The sequence below is a fragment of the Trachemys scripta genome, chromosome 11 (genome assembly GCF_013100865.1).
Source record: "Trachemys scripta elegans isolate TJP31775 chromosome 11, CAS_Tse_1.0, whole genome shotgun sequence".
Classification (NCBI taxonomy): domain Eukaryota; kingdom Metazoa; phylum Chordata; order Testudines; family Emydidae; genus Trachemys; species Trachemys scripta.
In genome coordinates, this window is record NC_048308.1 from 9956405 (window position 1) to 9975299 (window position 18895).

Genomic DNA, 18895 nt, shown 5'->3' on the forward strand with positions numbered 1-18895 from the left:
AAAAAGCAACAGAGGGTCCTGTGGCACCTTTAAGACTAACAGAAGTATTGGGAGCATAAGCTTTCGTGGGTGAGAACCTCACTTCTTCAGATGCAAGAGATGCATCTGAAGAAGTGAGCTTCTCACCCACGAAAGCTTATGCTCCCAATACTTCTGTTAGTCTTAAAGGTGCCACAGGACCCTCTGTTGCTTTTTACAGATTCAGACTAACACTCCCCCTCTGATAAATGGGAAAGAGTTAATTGAAAAATCTGGGACCTCAACACAGGTTGGTTTGAGGTTTTGGATGAAGGCCCTTATTTATCCTCATCTCTGCCTGCACTCCTGGCCTTGATGCACCAAATGTGAAATGCAGTAACCTCAACCTCAGCTGGTGTTAAGAACTACAACAAACTACATCCTTTTGACTTCTCTCCTCCATTTTTCTGATTCGCTGTTCTGTTGCTTTATCAGCCTTAGATTTAGTTTAAGAGTAAAAAGCCAGAAGCTATCACATGAGAAAATTGTCGTGATGACAAAAATAACCTATTGAACTGTGGGATGTTTATTTTTTTAAATGAATTTCAGCATAGTTGCTGCACTCAGCTCTACTGAATTATGTCTTTACAATCCATTCCAAGGGCTAGCAATCAAGATGGTTAAACAGATGGTTAAATGGTCTGATGAAGCATTAAGGCAAATTTCATAAATCCGTTTTTAAAAAATGTAATCGTCTAACAGCTGGGATATATTACTGTAATTTATAAAAATAGGCACCAGTTTAACAACAGCTGTTTGCTTCATACAGGAGGCCAAATAATGCAGGACAGTATAGTCTATGCTATCCCTTGAATTAAGCCTGGGATTTTCAAAAAGACAATTGATCATCAATGGGATTTTGGTGGTGAACTCCCTTAGGCTCCATTGAAATTCCCAGTCTAAAAGAACTGATTTTCCTCCTATGCACAGAGCTTAATTCTTGCTGATGTCTTAAAACCAGTTTTGATCTGAAGCTCATTGAATTCAATAGAAAGACTCCCTATGATTTCAGTGGGCTTTGGATCAATCCTTTATGAACTGTGGTGGATGGACATATATATATATATATAATATATATATAATATATATATAAAACAATGTTTAAAATAATAATCATACAACTCCTGCATTTCTCTCTTCCTTCTGGTTTTAAAACTTAAGATCCTTGGGAAACAGAGTAATAGGATGCAGAGCCCAAAGGGAAAATAAATAGATTCCATAATTATCAGTCCAAAGAGCACAGTCCTTGGCCTGGAAGACTAGAAATAGAAAGGGAGGCATTTAAAGGCTACATTATACACCCACATGTATCTTATACCAAGCAGGAGTAATATAGGATTTTCCCACAGTGTTTCCTCTCCCATAATGATTCACTTTTGATTAGAAAAAAAAAAACACTTAAATGGGCATCCAATTCTTTGTTTATTAAAAGAACTGCCAGCAAGTGCATTAAATCCAGAGAGATGAGAGACAAAGTTCAAATGCTTCTGACTTCCTACGAGAGAGGCAGGGTCCTAGCATTTTTGGAAAAGGACAGGAAAGAGATGCATGGCCTTTGATGCACTGGTATACAATTTCTATTCTGTCCTCATTTGCTTGTGGGCATACATAATCAACACTATGTAATTCACCTCTCTATAGCTGCTGTGCCAATTCTTTACTGTCTATAAAAACACCTACTCTGATGACTACTACTAATATTCTTAGTGTTCAGCGGTGACAAACATTTCTTCTATTCTCAATCCTCTAAGTGGGTATAAAAGTACACACATAGGGCCCCTTCCTTGTGAGGAGCAGAGAGCTATCAACCCCCCCTGAAATCACTGCAACTGCAGGATACTGAATTTGTCACAGGATCAGGCTGTAGCCAGTTACGGTCAAGGATATGCAAAGAATGAAATGTTTGCTGCCTTGTACTCAGAATGCTGCAAACCTACTGTTTAGTCTTATAAAAGACTTAATTATACCAGAGGAATCTGTTTGCCAGAGTCATATGGTAAAGCAGCCCAATAATGCCTAGCCTGACCCCTGCGTAGGGACTCTCTGAGCAGCGTTTACCATTTATGGTGTTTAAATATTGTTTTGGCTCAAAGGCTAATAAATCAACTGAGCTGAAGAGAAGACTTAACTCCAGAGATCACTCCTTGTGAGCAAACTCAGACAACGAAGCTGCAGTTTCCACTAATGTCTCTCCGACACAGAGATTCACACACATATGTACAGTTAAAGTTCTGTTGCAGCCTCCCCAGCTATCAGCTGGAATTACACACTTAGAAAGGAGTTCCACCTTCCTGTGTATTTCCAATGTAAATATCACCAGCTGTTGGCAAGTCGCAGATTAACAGAGCTGTCAACTTAATAAAAAAAAGAGGGCTGATTACATAGAAAATTGGTATGGGTTGACATTCAGCTAATTTGTCCCTCATTCTTCCTAAAAGTGTTTTTCTGTCTTAGACCTAAATTCATGTGGTCAACACATTCTCTGCAAGTTTTGCACAACTTGCAAATTTGGTTAAAACCACCACAAGAAATAATCAAATCTCTATGTGCTTAGGGCACTTAAGGCCAATTTTGCTTTTAAAGAAGCCTCGGCTTGTCTCCTATGTTGCATGTGCATGTAATAGCAGTTAAAGATCTAGTGACATGACAGTTTCCTTTAGACACCAAACTCCCATCACTTATGCCTGCAGTTAATGGGGGGAGGGATAGCTCAGTGCTTTGAGCACTGGCCTACTAAACCCAGGGTTGTGAGTTCAATCCTTGAGGGGGCCATTTAGGGATCTGGGGCCAAAAAATTGGTCCTGCTAGTGAAGACAGGGGACTGTACTTGATGACCTTTCAAGGTCCCTTCCAGTTCTATGAGATAGGTATTTATCTCCATATATTAATGGAGGGCCAGATTTAAATATCAGCTCTTTGGGGCAGACTTTTTGCTCTGTTACCACCTATGCCACCTCAGCTTAAAATACAGCATTTACACAGGTGTAACTGATGGCAGAATTTGGCTATTTAAAAAGTGGTTAGTCTTGGTGTGGAGATTTAGGCACACTTCTCCCATTAGTGACAGTGGGAACTACACGTATGCACAGAACAGAATGGACCGGCTAGCTGAGGTGATGTATTTTAATTTTACTACAATCTGTGATATTTACTATCACCGAATATCAAGACAAGAATAACTTTTAAGAATAACTTAAAATACAGTGTTTGGAGTTAAACAAAGACAAAATTACATGAGCTAATAACCCTCATGTTTCAGGATATCAGTTGGGCTCAAGAAAAAAAATTCTCCAGGTACGGTATAGAAGTTTTACTTTTAAATCCACAACATCTAGGTTAGCCACCATCAGAGATGTGACGCCAGACTAGTTGGATTGTTGGCTTATTTGGCATTTATGTTCTGTAAAGCGAACGTAGAATTATTGTGACCTTGCTTATAGTCAATTGGTTCTTAATTTGAAAACTGAATAGGACTAAGAACAAACCAAGATCCAAGGTTATCCATGCAAAGAGTGGGTAACATGCCACTCATTCTATGATCTTCAATGCAACTGCAAATTAGAGGAATGCCTGGTTAGCTTGAAGCTACATGGAAATACTTCCCATAAAATACAACTGTACAAGCTTTCTAGGCTTTATTCCCTAGCTCTGCCACTTTCACCCACTGTTGACCTACAGTAAGTCACTTAACCTCTCTCTGCCTTACATTCCTCCAACTGTAAAATGGATAAATACTGCCCTCAGAGAAGTATTAAGCTTAATGTTTGTAAAACAATAAGATCCTCAAAGAATGGTAATAAATAGATATTAAAATATTTAAATTACTGCATGCGTGGAAAAAATGTACTTGTGCAATTAGACAGCAGTAGCCAGTACATGTCTTATAAATATTTTTGGAGATGCTGTAGTGTTTCTTCCACCCTATGGGCAAAATTTGTCCATGGTGTGGAGGGCAGCATAAGATGTTTAGCATTACTTAAGCCAAGCATAGGGACTGTGCTGATTTGGTATTCTGCTACCTGAATAATTGCACATGGCTGGCTCCCTTAAATGTTTACTGCACTCAGCTCTGGGGCTGGCTACAGATCCATGCTTACAACAATCCAGTGGCCTCAGAACTTTGCACAAGTGTGGTAGAAAGGGGTTGTGTCCATTATTCCTGCCCAACCTCAATGCACACCATCTGCACAGAGTCCAAACACTCAGGTTTTGGGTGGGTGGGGTGAATTTCATCCTGAAGCAACTAGTAAAGGATACAGGTTTCTACTAATAGTAGGTTTGTGCCTTTGTTTGGAATAGCCAAATGAACTAGTACAATCCTGTTTTTCTATTTCAATTCACAAAGTGCCCCTTGATTCAATCTCTGATCAGACTCGGTATGGAGATACCTAGTGCATATATAGTGCTGTTCACCCGCAGATCTCAAAGCACTTTACAAAGGAGGTCATTGTCATCATCCTAATTTTGCAGATGGGGAAACTGAGGCACAGATAGGTGATGCGACTTGCACAAATTGAGGGGGGAAACTGGCTGTGTGACAGGTCTGCAGGGTTAAATGGAGTCGCACAATTTTCAGTCATGTACCAGTACCAACTTTTCTATACATAAAAATGTCACAAGTTTCACTCAGATATCTCGCAGTGCTGCAGGGCTAAAAATGGGGGTTGCATTTGACTACTGGAAAATGAGAAATTCATAGCACCTCAGTGAAACCAGGAACTCACTTCCAGCCCTGGAAATTCCTGAAATAACATACTTTAAATCACTACATTTGTATGTATAGAAAAGCTCTTTGAGCTCAATTTTAAAGAATTATATAGCTCCCTTTGAGATCTGTGCAGCTGGTCTCATGGTAATTCAGACACCTAGCATGACAAGTGGAGGGACACAAAAATTAGCCATAGTGGAGAATGGGGGATACAAACCTTTCTATACACTCATAAAATATAGCGTTTCTGTAACACTTGTGGCATATATAGAATGATAGTGTGGAACAGAAGGCTGAGATGACCTGCCTAACACACCGTTGGCGGTGTCACCATGAGTAACTTTGATCATTCCCAACTTCTACTGATGAAGACCTTGGTTCAGCAAGCTACTGAATCATGTGCATAAGGGCTTTCCTGATTAAGAATTGACTGAAGTACATGCTTAGGTGCTTTGCTGAATGGGACCAAAGACTTTACACCACAGCGTTGTGTGGTCCCTTAACTATACATTCTTGCTGAGCAGGGAGGAGAGCTCTGCCTATCATCTTTGGCCTGATCTGACCCAACTCCAATGGAACATGCTGTTCTAGGTCTTGACTGGATAGCAGAGACCATCTCTAGGGCCCAAACAGTTGGTGCATTGTTGTTGTAGGAATTCAATTAGCAGTTTTCCAGAGCTCCTAAAACGTTTGCAAGATAGCAGCATTGTGGATGTGAACGTTCAGAGACTTAGTCAGTCAGAAATGCAGCATTTCAGCTCTGAACCTCAAAAGTGACCTTTTGGATTGTGTTAAGATTTCTTTACTGGCTGTCCACTGCTGAGGGATGCCTTCAAAGCACACCCCATTAGTGGTCTCCGCTCCATATTTACCCCCACAATCTGTCTGATGCATGATTGCACATCTGTCACTTTCAGAGCCTTTTCCCTTTAGCTAGTTGACTAAAGACAGAAGTCTTGGTCAAGAGAAACATCCTCACGTGCCCCTCCATCTCTTCAGTTTCCCTAAATTCAAATCTCCCATTGACCTCCTCTGTCCATAAACTTGATGCAATCATTGACCCTGAACTTTCTTTTCCTCTCACCCCAGCAACTTTGCTCATACCCACCACTGGTTTAGTGCCATTTCTGCAGATATTCTCACTTACACCTTCTTATACTGTCCCCTGACTCTCTCTCTCTCTATGGACTCCCCAGGCCTTCATTCTTTAGATATCAGTATGTACAGAAAGCTCCTCATAGATGCAAAGTAGCATATGCACATTACCCTAGCCTCAAAACTATCCCTTTGGCTCTCAGTTCACCTCAGGAACCTGTTTAATACTGATAATGCTGCCCTCTTCTTGTTTATGTCCCCTGAAAATAAGAACAGGCGTTCACATGGCATCGTTGTAACCAGTGGTGCAAGATATTTATGTGCCAGATGTGCTAAAGATTCGTGTATCCCTTCATGCTTCAACCACCTTTCCAGAGGACATACATCCATGCGGACGACGGGTTCTGCTCGGTAACAATCCAAAGCAGTGCGGACTGACGCATGTTCATTTTCATCAAGTGAGTCAGATGCCACCGGCAGAAGGTTGATTTTCTTTTTTGGTGCTTCGGGTTCTGTAGTTTCCGCATCAGAGTGTTGCTCTTTTAAGACTTTTGAAAGCATGCTCCACACCTTGTCCCTCTCAGATTTTGGAAGGAACTTCAGATTCATAAAACTTGGCTCGAGTGCTGTAGCTATCTTTAGAAATCTCACATTGGTACCTGTGACATTATACTCCATATTCTTTATGAAAATATGCTTATGATATAGATATGACATAACCAAGATGTACTTTATGCAAGATGGCTCATGTAAGATATCATTGGAAAGGTTATGATTTAGTGAATATGATTATCCAATTTGTACGCATGTCTCATTTCTGTAGTTAGGAATAGGGACTGTGTAACAATTACAACTGGGTGTGTATTGGGAAGACACCCACCAGACAACAGGCCATCAGATTTGATGGGCCATTAGGAAGAAACAACAAGACTGTGAAGAAATTAATCTCTCTCCCTCCTAGGAGGCATCCTGGGACCTAACTGTGACACTACTAGGTCAGGTGGTCTTGTCACCTGATACTAAACATTATCTTGGACCTCTTGTAACTTTCCACTAAAAGGGAAGGGGGGGGGCACATCAAGTTTGTGAAACAAAGGATTCCCGCCTTATGTAAATCTTATTTAAGGGTGCGGAGGAAGAGAAAGGGGACTCTCCTTTTTTGCCTACCCAAGAAAGACAGACTGCTGAAAGTATCTGAAGGGACAAAGAAACCAACCTGAAGGGAAAGACAGGGGTCCAGTCTGTAAGAAAAATAACTGGAACTCTGAACTACAGAAACTCTGAATCCTGCCTAAATTCAATATTCAGGGTGAGAAATTACTATTTGTAACCAGTTTCTTTAGTGAAACAAGCTTAGTTGATGTGTTTGGTTTTATTTGCTTAGTAATCTGCTTTGTTCTGTTTGCTATCTCTTTAACCACTTAAAATTCACCTTTTGTAGTTGTTAAACTTATTTCTTGTTTATAATATAAACCCTTTTGTACAATTCATAATGGGGAGGAGGGGTAAGAAGCTGTTCATACCTTCCTCCACATTGAAGGAGGAGGCAGATTTCATAATATACCTTTGGGTCTAAGTTCCAAGGGAGGTGGACACCTGAGTGCTGGGGCAAGTCCCTTAAGCTGAGTCTTCCCAGAGCTGATCTCAGTGTCTGTCGTTCTGCAGTTGGGTGTGACCCTGCCTGTGTGTGCGCTGGAGGAGACTTAAATGACTGGCTCAGCAAGACAGGGTTATAGGGGCCCAGGCTGGCAGAACAGGCAGGCTCAGTGGTATCTCAGCACATCAGGTGGCATATTAAAGTGAGGCAACCTGACACAGTACCTTCTTTGCATTTTGTCAAATCTGCAGTGAAAGTGTTCTTAATACGAATAACTTGTGCTGCGTCATCATCCGAGACTGCTATAACATAAAATATATGGCAGAATGAGAGTAAAACAGCAGGAAACATACAATTCTCCTCCAAGGAGTTCAGTTACTAATTTAATTAACATATTTTATTAATGAGCATCATCAGCATGGATGCACGTCCTCTGGAAAGGTGGCCTAAGCATGAAGTGGCATACCAATGTTTAGCATATCTGGCACGTAAATACCTTGCAACGCCGGCTACAAAAGTGTCATGTGAACACCTGTTCTCACTTTCAGGTGACATTGTAAATATGGAGCAGGCAGCAGTATTTCCCATAAATGTAAACAAACTTTTACAAGTGATTGGCTGAACAAGAATTAGGACTGAGTGGACTTGTAGGACCTAACATTTTTCATTGTTTTGTTTTTGAGTGCAGTTACGTAACAAAAATGTGTTAGTCTCTAAGGTGCCACAAGTACTCCTGTTCTTGTAACAAAAAGAGTCTACATTTGTAAGTTACACTTTCACAATAAAGAGATTGCACTATAGGAGGGGTTCTCAAACTTCATTGCACCGCGATCCCCTTCTGACAACAAAAATTACTTCACGACCCCAGGAGGGGGGCCGAAGTCTGAGCCCACCCAAACTTCACTGCCCCACAGTTTGAGAACAGCTGCACTACAGTACTTGTATGAGGTGAATTGAAAAATACTATTTCTTATTATTTTTACAGTGTAAATATTTGTAATCAAAAATAATAAGTGAGCGCTGTACACGTTGTATTCTATGTTGTAATAGAAATCAATATATTTGAAAATGTAGAAAAATCCAAAATATTTAATAAATTCCAATTGGTATTTTATTAACAGTGCGATTAATTGCAATTAATTTTGCGTTAATCGCATGAGTTAACTGCGATTAATCTACAGCCCTAGTTAATACATTAACCCACTGGACTACCAATGCTCAGCTAACTATTTTAACCATTATGTAATTTCTCACCTAATGATTTTAACTTATGTAATTGTTTGGCAGAGCTTGTAGATGTCAAAGTCGGTCTCATGAGTGCCTCAAGCAATGGGAACCAGGACGGATGCCATGCAGGGGACTGAAGCATGTGATTGGTTTTCTCTTTCCCATTCACTCAAATATACAGAGGCAACAGGGCTGTCTCATGAGCATGAGTATATAATAACCAAAGGCTGGTCTGGAAAGCCATTTGCTTGTGGATGTGAAGTTCAATACAGTTAGATTGAAAGTACCTTCCAGTGTGTATGTCACAGGAAGGGTGAATTCATAACTTCAGCTAGAATCTCAACAAGCATTAAATTAGTTTGTACAATTATGAGGGTTAGAGTTAAAATCCAAGCCCATTTTACTTCTATAAAATACATATTGCATCCCATTCTCAGGTACTTAGGATCTAATTTACCAAGGGGCTGAACAGCTGCAGCTCCTATTGATTTCTTCTGCCAAGGTCTTCCTGACAACCCATATCACACCTGTTCTGAATCCATATGCACAACAATACTTTCTGAAGAGCTTTATAAAATCAGGCTCATTTCACAGAGATGGTTTTATCAGAATGACTTTTTGATTTATAACTGGTTAACTAATCCACATCCGCTACTTTAGGAAACTTTTTTAGGATCATAGTGTGACCTTGTTTTTAAAACTAGTTTATACATATTTTATCAACATTGTTTTTTAACATATTTTGGTGGTTGCATTTTGTTCAACATAGAATGTTTGACAAAAGGATGTGACACTCAGGGCCGGCTCCAGGCACCAGCTTCTCAAGCAGGTGCTTGGGGTGGCCGCTTGGGAGAGGGGCGGCAGGTCCAGGTATTCTGCGGCAATTCGGCGGACAGTCCCTCACTCCGGCTCGGAGTGAAGGACCTCCCGCCGAATTGCCGCCGCAGATCGCGATCGCGGCTTTTTTTTTTTTTTTTGGTTTTGGCTGCTTGGGGTGGCCAAAACCCTGGAGCCGGCCCTGGTGACACTTCTGTGAGGCTGGAAGTCAGCGATGAAAAGGCCTACTTGATCACTCAGTCCATCTCCCTGCCAATGCAGGATAGTTCCTAAGTTGACTGTGATTCAGTGACATTCTGAGTACCTTTCCCAGACCTGAGGAAGAGCTCTGTGTAAGCTTGTCTCTCTCACCAACAGAAGTTGTCCAATAAAAGATATTACCTTACCCACCTTGTCTCTAATATCACAGCATTTGACCACCTTATATGGTACCATCCGATTTAGATGGGTTTTTAAATCAAAAACACACTGACTGTACGTAGCTCAACTTTTTCTTTTACAAGAAATATTCATGTAATTCATACTTTTTAGCTTTTGTTCCTTCTGTACACAGACAACCCTCATTTCCATGCAAATTTAGTTCCATTTTTCCTGGAAATGGTTTCTCTCATTAAACTGTCTTTAGACAATGTCACTCATGCTGATGGACTGAGTCTTACATAATTTAAAACTTGCTCACGTGTTTCACTTTTGTCCCTCATTTTTGATTTTTAGCCTGCATTTTGTGTTCCATGGCCTTGGGTGTCAAGAGAAGGGAAATTTGTTTAAAAGGAAGCTTAATCCTACAAGGCTTGCAGTTGTAAGTGAAACATATAAACAGAGGGTTGGAATACTAACACTAAGACACTGCTAAAATAAGTTGACTACATTAGTTCTGATCATTATGGCTTCCCTCTGACATTTCACTGCATTTCTAGGGCAACAAAAATATGTCCTTTCAAAGCTTGTTCTGTGATCCTGTGTCATGTAGCCAAGGAGGTTTTCTAGATCAATAGCTCGGTATAACTTTTTAATGAGTAACAAGACTGACTTGTATATTCTTAAAAATCTTCTATTGTCCTCTACCAGTTACACCACATTAGACAATAATGCTTTCAGATAAAGTTGCAGCTCTGCACAGCTGTAACCAATGTCAACATTATACAAGTAGAACATTACACTTCATGTACCTCGAGCAGAAATATATATTTCTATGACACAAAAATACAGGATTTCACTTAAGCTTCAAAGAGGCTGATTACGGAATAATCAGTGATAACCTTGTTTAAAGATTATTGTCCAAGAGAGGTCACTCTAAGGTGTAAAAAGAAAACCTACTAAGCAAATACAGAGGGAAAAGTCTCCTACCTGAAAGCTTGTCATCCACTAAATTACGTATTGTGGCCCCACTCACACAGTGGCAGGAACAAAACCAAGTCGTTTTCCAGAAAGCATATCCCTTTACTGCTGTGATAAAATGGTTACAGCAGAGACTGACAGGCTTTCAGGTGACTCTAATCTGCTTGTCCACTGATCAATGAATGCCTACACTAATCAGATTATGAAGGCTACAGGCTACCCAACACAGACACTTACTCTGGGGAGACTGTATAAATAAATATCTATATGAATAGGATAGAGAGGGTGGTATTAAGTGGGGGTGAGAAGAACAGAACTGAAAGTGAACCATTGGCAAGGGATAGAAATGGGGTCAAGAGCATTAATAAGAGCTGCAGCCGTCACTGTACAGCATTGGATGAGCCAGAGAAGCAATTTTAGGAAGCAGACTCTTTACAATGAACACAGAATGCAGACAAGGAGTGTCTGCAAAATGAACTTATATGGTGGCAGACCAGGAAGACGGCACCAAAAAAAAGTCTTAGGCCTGCATCTATGTTGCCACCATCCTCATGACTAGATATTGCCAATGCTGAGGACAAGCTGGTGGCAATGGAGAGTCTAGGGGAAGAGAGAGACCCAAATTATGAAAGCAGAGCACACTGCCAGTCAGGTGCCCTGGTTATCATGTATTGCTGGATTTAACTGCAAGGCGGAAGGAAATTTCCCTAGACATCAAAGCAAGCTGTTTTATCCTTGCAGTAACAAAATCATTTCATATTAATAAACAGAGATCCAGAATCTTCCCAGATTTCAAGTAGCTGGGATCCAAACTTTGTAGCTTAGACCAATATACACTGTAAATAAAAGAAAAGAGGTTCCCCTGGCTTTTGTTAGTGAATAGCTACAGTGCTTCAAAGGGCTTTATGATATTAGTGTATTTGAAACACATACCAGTGGGACCCTGGTGCTAGTCATAGTCTAGGGGACTGAGTGCGGGCTATGTGTCGGCAGATTCGGACCTCTATTCCAAACTCTGCCACTGACTTGCTATAAGCCTTGTCCCAGTCACAAACTCTCTGTGCCTTGGTTTCCTGTCCATAAAATGGGGATAATAATGTTTACTCCCTCTCTGAAAGCAACTGGAGACCTATAGAGGAAGAATGATAGAAGCACTGTTATACATGATTTATAAATAGCTACCTTATATTTCAACTTCAGCATCTAAAATCACTATCTCTGGATATAAATACTATAGCTTTATCTCAGGTGACCTGAATGCACAGTGTGTTGTAAATATGCACTGCCCATTAAGGAGATGAGCTTTTTAGAAGTTGGGTGCACAATTATATGTGAAAATGCTTGTGTATCTAATTTTCATGCGCCATCTCCACAGCTCAATGTGCAAATTGGTTAACTGTTGCCATTTAAGTGTGTAATTGGCCGGTTTGCACATATAATCACAATAATTTACACAAGCAAACTAGTCATGCAATTGCAAACACATTTTGCTCACTTTTACAAATTATCAACCCCCAAATATATACACAATATAAACCAGGGGTGGGGAACCTACGGCCTGTGGGCCAGATCCAGCCTGCCGCTTCTCCATGCTGCTGGCTGGAAGCCCCGAGCCTTGGTGCTCCTCCCCCCCTTCTCCATCCAGTCCTGCAGGGCTGGAGCTGCGAGTGCTGGCTTGCCAGGCTGTTAAAAGTCCAGTCGGCTCCGCACAGCTCCCGGAAGCAACTGGCATGTCCCTGCGGCCCCTAGGAGCAGGGGCCTCAGGGAAGCTTCGAGCTACCCCCAGCGCCAGCTCCACAGCTCCCATTGGCTGGGAACCATGATGCCTCCAGGCATGGGCAGCGCGCACCATGTAGAGCCGCCTGGCTGTGCCTCTCCCTAGGGGTCGGACATGCCGGCCGCTTCCGGGAGCAGTGCAGAGCCAGGGCAGGCAGGGAGCCTGCCTTAGCCCCGGTGCACCGCTGACCGGGAGCTGCCTGAGGCAAGTGCCGCCCAGCCGGAGACCACACCCCAAACTCTCTGCCCCAGCCCGGAGCCGCCTCCTCCTACACCCCAAACCTCTTATCTCCAGCCCCACTTCAGAGCCCGCACCCCCAGCCGGAGCCCTCACATGCCCCCCCATCCCAGCCCAGAGCCCCCTCCTGCACTCCAAACCCCTCATCCCTTGCCCCACCCCAGAGCCCTAACCTGCACCCCAACTCTGAACGCTCTCCTGCACCTAAACTCCTTCCCAGAGCCCACACCCCGAACCTCTTCCCGCACCCCAACCCCCTGCCCAGAGCCCACTCCCGCATTCCAAATCACTTGGCCCCAGCCAGGAGCCCACAACCCCAACCAGAGCCCTCTCCCTCCTCCCCACCCCAACCCTAGCCCGAAGCCCACTCCCACACCTTGAACCCCTCATTTCTGGCCCCACACCCGAGCCTAGGGGAAGTCTAGCCTGGTTTATACTGTTTCAGCACACATCTGGTTTCCCTCATATAATAATCATTAGCACAGCACTCTATGCAGTGCATTCCATTGAAGGAGGTCAAAGCTAGAAAAGGTTCTTATGTTGAAAAGATTTGTCAGACTTGTTTTTAAAAATGTGCTGCTCATTTCTTGGAAATCAACCCCTTATCACATTTCAGCTATATAATACTGAAGTCAAAGACAGTTAGGTTTTTAGGATTCTCCACACTGAGTTTCTCACCCCATCAGAATTCATCAGGATTCTACTCCTGGCTCTACCTCAGACTCCCTTGGGCAAATCACTTAACCTTTCTTTATCTCAGTTTCACCATCTGTCGAGTGGGGATAATATTTTCCTGCCTTACACTGATCGGATGATAGGAGGATTAATTACTTACTGTTTGTAAAGTGTTTTGAAATTGTCATAGATATACCTATATGGAGATATACCCATCTCATAGAACTGGAAGGGACCCTGGAAGGTCATCCAGTCAAGCCCCCTGCCTTCACTAGCAGGACCAAGTACTGATTTTGCCTCAGATCCCTAAGTGGCCCCCTCAAGCACTGAACTCACAACCCTGGGTTCAGCAGGCCAATGCTCAAACCACTGAGCTATCCCTCCCCCCTCTGGTGCAATGGAAGTGCAGAGCGTGGGCCCAATCCAACAAGGTGCTAAGAGCCTTCTGTGAAATGCTGAGTCGCTTCAAGCTTTCATTCATTAGAATGAGTAACAATGCAGCGTGCTCAGCCCCTCGCAGCACTGGGCCCTATCTCATATTAATAAGGCAAATCCCAGTTACAAATTAATCCAAAACTGATGATGGGGAAGAAATGCTTTACCACAATGGCCCAAACTGGTCATTACGGGCCTGAGCCAAAGCTCATTGAAGTTAATGGAAAGTCTCCCATTGAATTCCATAGGCTTTGGATCAGGCCCTTTTTAACCATAAGGAGATGTGAGATGTTAGTTTCCTGCATTAATGCCACAATAGGAAATTACCTTTGACAGAAACAAATAGGTCTAACAAGAGACAGACTAAGGGAGGGCAGTGGGGTTCTGAAGGGACAATGTCTAGGCTATTTTTACACCCTGTTTACCTTATGGGATGTGTAATATTCTTTCAGTTTTAAATTTGATCTGCAATCTAACAGCCCGTATAAGGCAGACTTTCCTTTTATAAATTATTTGCCACGCCTACATGGGGCCTTTCTGAAAGTTATTTGAAAGGCTTTGCTCTAATTCATTAATTGTTTTCTTTGAAAAATAAAACTGAAGAGAGCTTTTTGGATTTTTGGGCAAAACCAAGTTGAACTTTCAAGACACCTCACTCCAGGTAAACTTCCCCAAATGACCACAGCAGATGTTACTGCTCCTTCAACATAGGTTTGCGCCTGTAACAGGGTCGGCACACATCTCTCGTGAGCACCCCCTTGCGGGAGTGTCCACAGTCTTTAAATCAGTCCAGCCCTGTATGGGGCCGTATCCCCAGAGCTTCCTCCCTGGAGACACTATCTTCCTGTGGCCCTTCCCGGGCTCAGTCCCTGCAGCCAGCCAGGTGCCTCTCACTCCCCTGGTCACTGCCGACACTGAGCTGTCTATGGCCCTACTGCTCTTCCAGGCAGCCAGGCCCACAAATCTTTCTTCTTCAGCTTCAAGCAGCAACTGCCTTCTGGGCTGTTCTGCAGTTCCTTTTATATGGCCCTCCTGGGCCCTGATTGGCTGCTTCCCCTGCAGACACTCTAATCTGATTGGAGGACCTCTCCACTGCTTCTTTCCTGGGATGGGTGTGGCAGATCACTGAGGCCTCCAGCAGGGGGCCTTTGGGCCTACTCCACCCCATCACAGTGTCATTTTGGTAACTGAGCCAAAATGGTGATGCAGCATGAAATTTAGTTCCACATAGATTCAGAAATATGACCAGGGAAACAGGTTACAGAAAGCAGAATTCTGTACACTGGTGTCAGATTAATACTGATATACAATGGGAATCTTTGTTTCCTCTGCAGCTTGATCGGAACTCAATACAAATTGTTCAAAGCCAACAATCATTTCAGGTTCAAAGGGAGCTTATCAAATTGCTCTCTCATTTTCTTTTCTATTGCTATTCACTGGAGTGAGGGAGACAGCAGGTCTAATGGTTAGAGCAAGGGCCAGTGAGCAGGTTCTATTCTCAATTCTGTCACTAACTCACTGTGCACTTTGGGTAAATCATCTGTGGCCTGAATTTCAGAGCACTTATCACCTGCAACTCCCTTTGGACACAATACCCTGCACTGCTGAAAGTCCAGCCAATAATCTTCAGGGACTCCTCATATGTAAAAAGGAATGTTACTATTAACACACGTTGGCGAAGCACTTTGAGATCCTTGGGTTAAAGGTGATATGTAAGGACACGGTACTATTATTTACTTTGCTACCTGTAGCTGGGAGTGTGAACAACTGGAGTTATGGATCACACCAGGGGACTTAAACTGCCTGAGAGAGGAATACAAAGTGGGGAGAGATGGGTCACACGCTAGGTCAGAGGTGGGCAAACTACAGCCCGCGGGACCTTCCTGCCCGGCCCCTGAGCTCCTGGCCCTGGAGGCTAGTCTCCCTCCCCCGCAGCCTTCGCTCCCTGCGCCACCAGCGCAATGCTCTTGCTGGGCAGCACAGCTGCAGAGACACAGCCTGACCCAGTGCTCTGTGCTGTGTGGCGTGGCTGGCTCCAGCCAGGTGGTACGGTGGCCTGTTCTGGTGCTCTGGGCGGCACGGCTGTAGCACCGCCAGCCACCGGTGCTCCAGGCAGCGCGGTAAGGGGGCAGGGGAGTTCGGGGTGGAGGACAGGGGTGTGGATGGGGGTCAGGGAGGTCAGAGGGCAGGGAACAGGAGGATTGAATGAGGGCAGGGGTCCCTGCAGGCAGTCAGGAATAAGAGAAGACGTTGGATGGGGTGGTGGGGAGCAGTCAGGAGCAGGGGTTCCGGGGGCGGTCAGGGAGAAGGGGTGGTTGGATGGGGCAGGGGTCCCAGGGGACAGTCAGGAATGAGAGGAGGGGTTGGATGGGGCAGTCAGGGGCGGGGGTTCTGGGGGCAGTCAGGGATGGATGTATGGAGAAGGGAATGGGGGGTTTGGATGGGGCAGGAGTCCAGCGGGAGACATCAGGGGGCAAGAAGCAGGGGGGGGTTGGATAGGGGGTGGGAGCCGGACCACACCTGGCTGTTTGGGGAGGCACAGCCTCCCCTCACTGGCCCTCCATACAATTTCGGAAACCTGATGTGACCCTCAGGCCAAAAAGTTTGCCCGCCCCTGCACTAGGTATTATCCCAAAATGCAGTGTCTGGTCTGGAGAAGATTTATTACTTTCCCTTTTTCCAGTATGTACATTAATTTTCTGCTGTAATCTGCCCATTGCAAACCAAACATTTAGGGTGGCCACACCAGCAGCACTGAGTGCTTCAGAGAACACTAATGCCCATTAGTATTTGCTAGGGAGCCTTATGAAAATATACAAAAGAGATAAGAGATTCTGAAATCAGAGGTTAAAATTTGGGACTATTTTTGGCATGAAAATCCATGTTGATCTGAATCACAGAGAAAGCAAATGTAATCCAAATGGCAGCAGGGATGTCAAGAGTTTTAGGGGGTGACCTAAATCTGTTAAAATGTTAAATGATTTTACAGTGAGACCCACAAACATCTAACTCTGCTCCTGTTCTCCCCGCAGATGCTGTGCATCCCATAAGCCAGGCAGAGATGGCAAGTGGGGGAAAAAACGCCTCACAGCGGCAGTTGCAGACCGATGCAGGCCAATGACAAAGCCTAAATGCAAGCTCCAAAAGTAGTTTCTGATCTACAGGAGGCAGTGCGATTCCCGCATTGGCCCTTGTGTTTTTATAGGGTTACTGTTCCGCAGTCTTCACAGTTTTTCTCATACCAGAGATTAATGTGCATTTTCCCATGAACAATGCACCAGAAGGTTTTGCATTCGAATGAGGAGAGTAAATGAGCTAACGCTGAAGTGAGCCTGTGCTTGTTATTCAGCACAGAATAGGATTTCCCCTCTTGCCAGCCACGGTCTTCATATACCTGGATTTTTGAACCCCACTCAAGGCAACCTCAATTAAGGCAACTGCTGTCTCCCTCAATATATACACAATGAATGGGACCTACCTGGTCCAAATCAACCCTTTGCCTTTGTGAATACAATGATCAGCTGTTCATAGCATGAAATCTGGATGCTGGTCATGTAGGACTGGGGGGAGGTGCTTGGGGAAACATACCACAATGTAATGAGACATTCTCGTGGGCATCCTGGAGGTAAGCAGAGGAGGGTTTATCGAGAGGAGGGCACCCACTCCTTGCTCTCTTTCTCTGACATGCAGTAGATTTAACTCTGAGCGAGAGGGAAGGCTGGTTCAAGTTCTCGTGCAGTGGGGGAAACTCCCTGCAAGGTCCCCAGTAGGAGGACAAGAGGTCAACGTGGGACAGGCCTGATGGGGGAAGTTCAATTCAATTCAGCCATGCAGTCATCCATTGCACCAGGTCAGCTGTCTGCAGATGCCTTCAGTTTGCCAGTATCCAGAGCTTTATAAGCACTGATCTTTGTAAAGCGAGGAGGACTCCCAGTTTCCAGGGACAGGAGATCACCCTATTCACTCATCATAACCTTTCCTCTCCCACTCCTTTCATCTCACCCAGACTCCCTTGAGTTGGAGAGCCACTGCTCCCAGGTAGCCAGAAAGTGTTATTTGAGAGCAATTTAAAGTTAATGCTTCCATCTGGGAGTCAAGTGTGTGGCCAAACTCCCAGCCGCACTGGCTCAAGGTGTGAGGAGTTGTACTATGGCATCACACTTGCTCCTGCAATTTTGCCCCCAGGCAATGGTGTTCTCGAAACACTGCATTTTAGGGGAATGACGTGGCAGTATGTATGAACACTAGTATGCTACGCTCTGTTCCATACCTTTCCCTGCCTGATAGTTATTGATACTGCACTCATCTTGCTTCCATCACAGACACTCCTGTCCTGTAGTTATACATCCCCTCCAAGCTCGGTATTCACAAAACCTTAGCAGCACTATTTCTTGCACCACAGTTGCTTGTTATATAAAATTGCTTTGAGTGCGGTCATAGCATTTCTACTCATGCCTACTGCCTGCATATTATTTTATGCTTCAGAATCTTAATGCCTTAACAAGATCAGCCACATAGCTTTGATGCAGCTGAACACACCTTTGTAAAGCTGTTGGGAGAAGACAGTCAGCCCACTAAAGCTTATATATCCTATGGGATGCACGCATGGACACATCAACATGGAAGCGAAGAAAGAATCAAGGCAGGTCAGGGAGCATTTCTACTGCAACAGCGGAGTATTTATCTTCGAAACATTCACCTTTGACAGTGACTTGAGCACTGCAGGATGCCCGTCCTGTGCTGTTTTCTGCCAGACAGGTATAAACACCATCATCTTCTGGTAAAGCATCTTGTACAGTCAACTTTGCAACCCCATCTTCGAAGATGGAATGGGCATACTGAATTGGTTCATCTGCAGACAGGAAGAAAGAGAACATTTCTTAACACATCACATTCAGCAGGCCATAAATTCCATAAACACTGCTCAATTTTAATGCACATTATAATCGTA

General features: G+C 43.9%; 1 protein-coding gene across 1 annotated transcript in view; it reads right to left on the reverse strand.

The window, feature by feature from the left end:
* The window catches only part of MYLK (myosin light chain kinase), a gene marked incomplete in the record, with an annotated part of 315646 nt that overhangs the window by 124127 nt on the left and 172624 nt on the right, over positions 1–18895 (reverse strand). Inside the window, 1 exon segment of the mRNA XM_034786555.1 lies at positions 18644–18796. Within this exon segment, the coding sequence (XP_034642446.1) occupies positions 18644–18796 (153 nt within the window).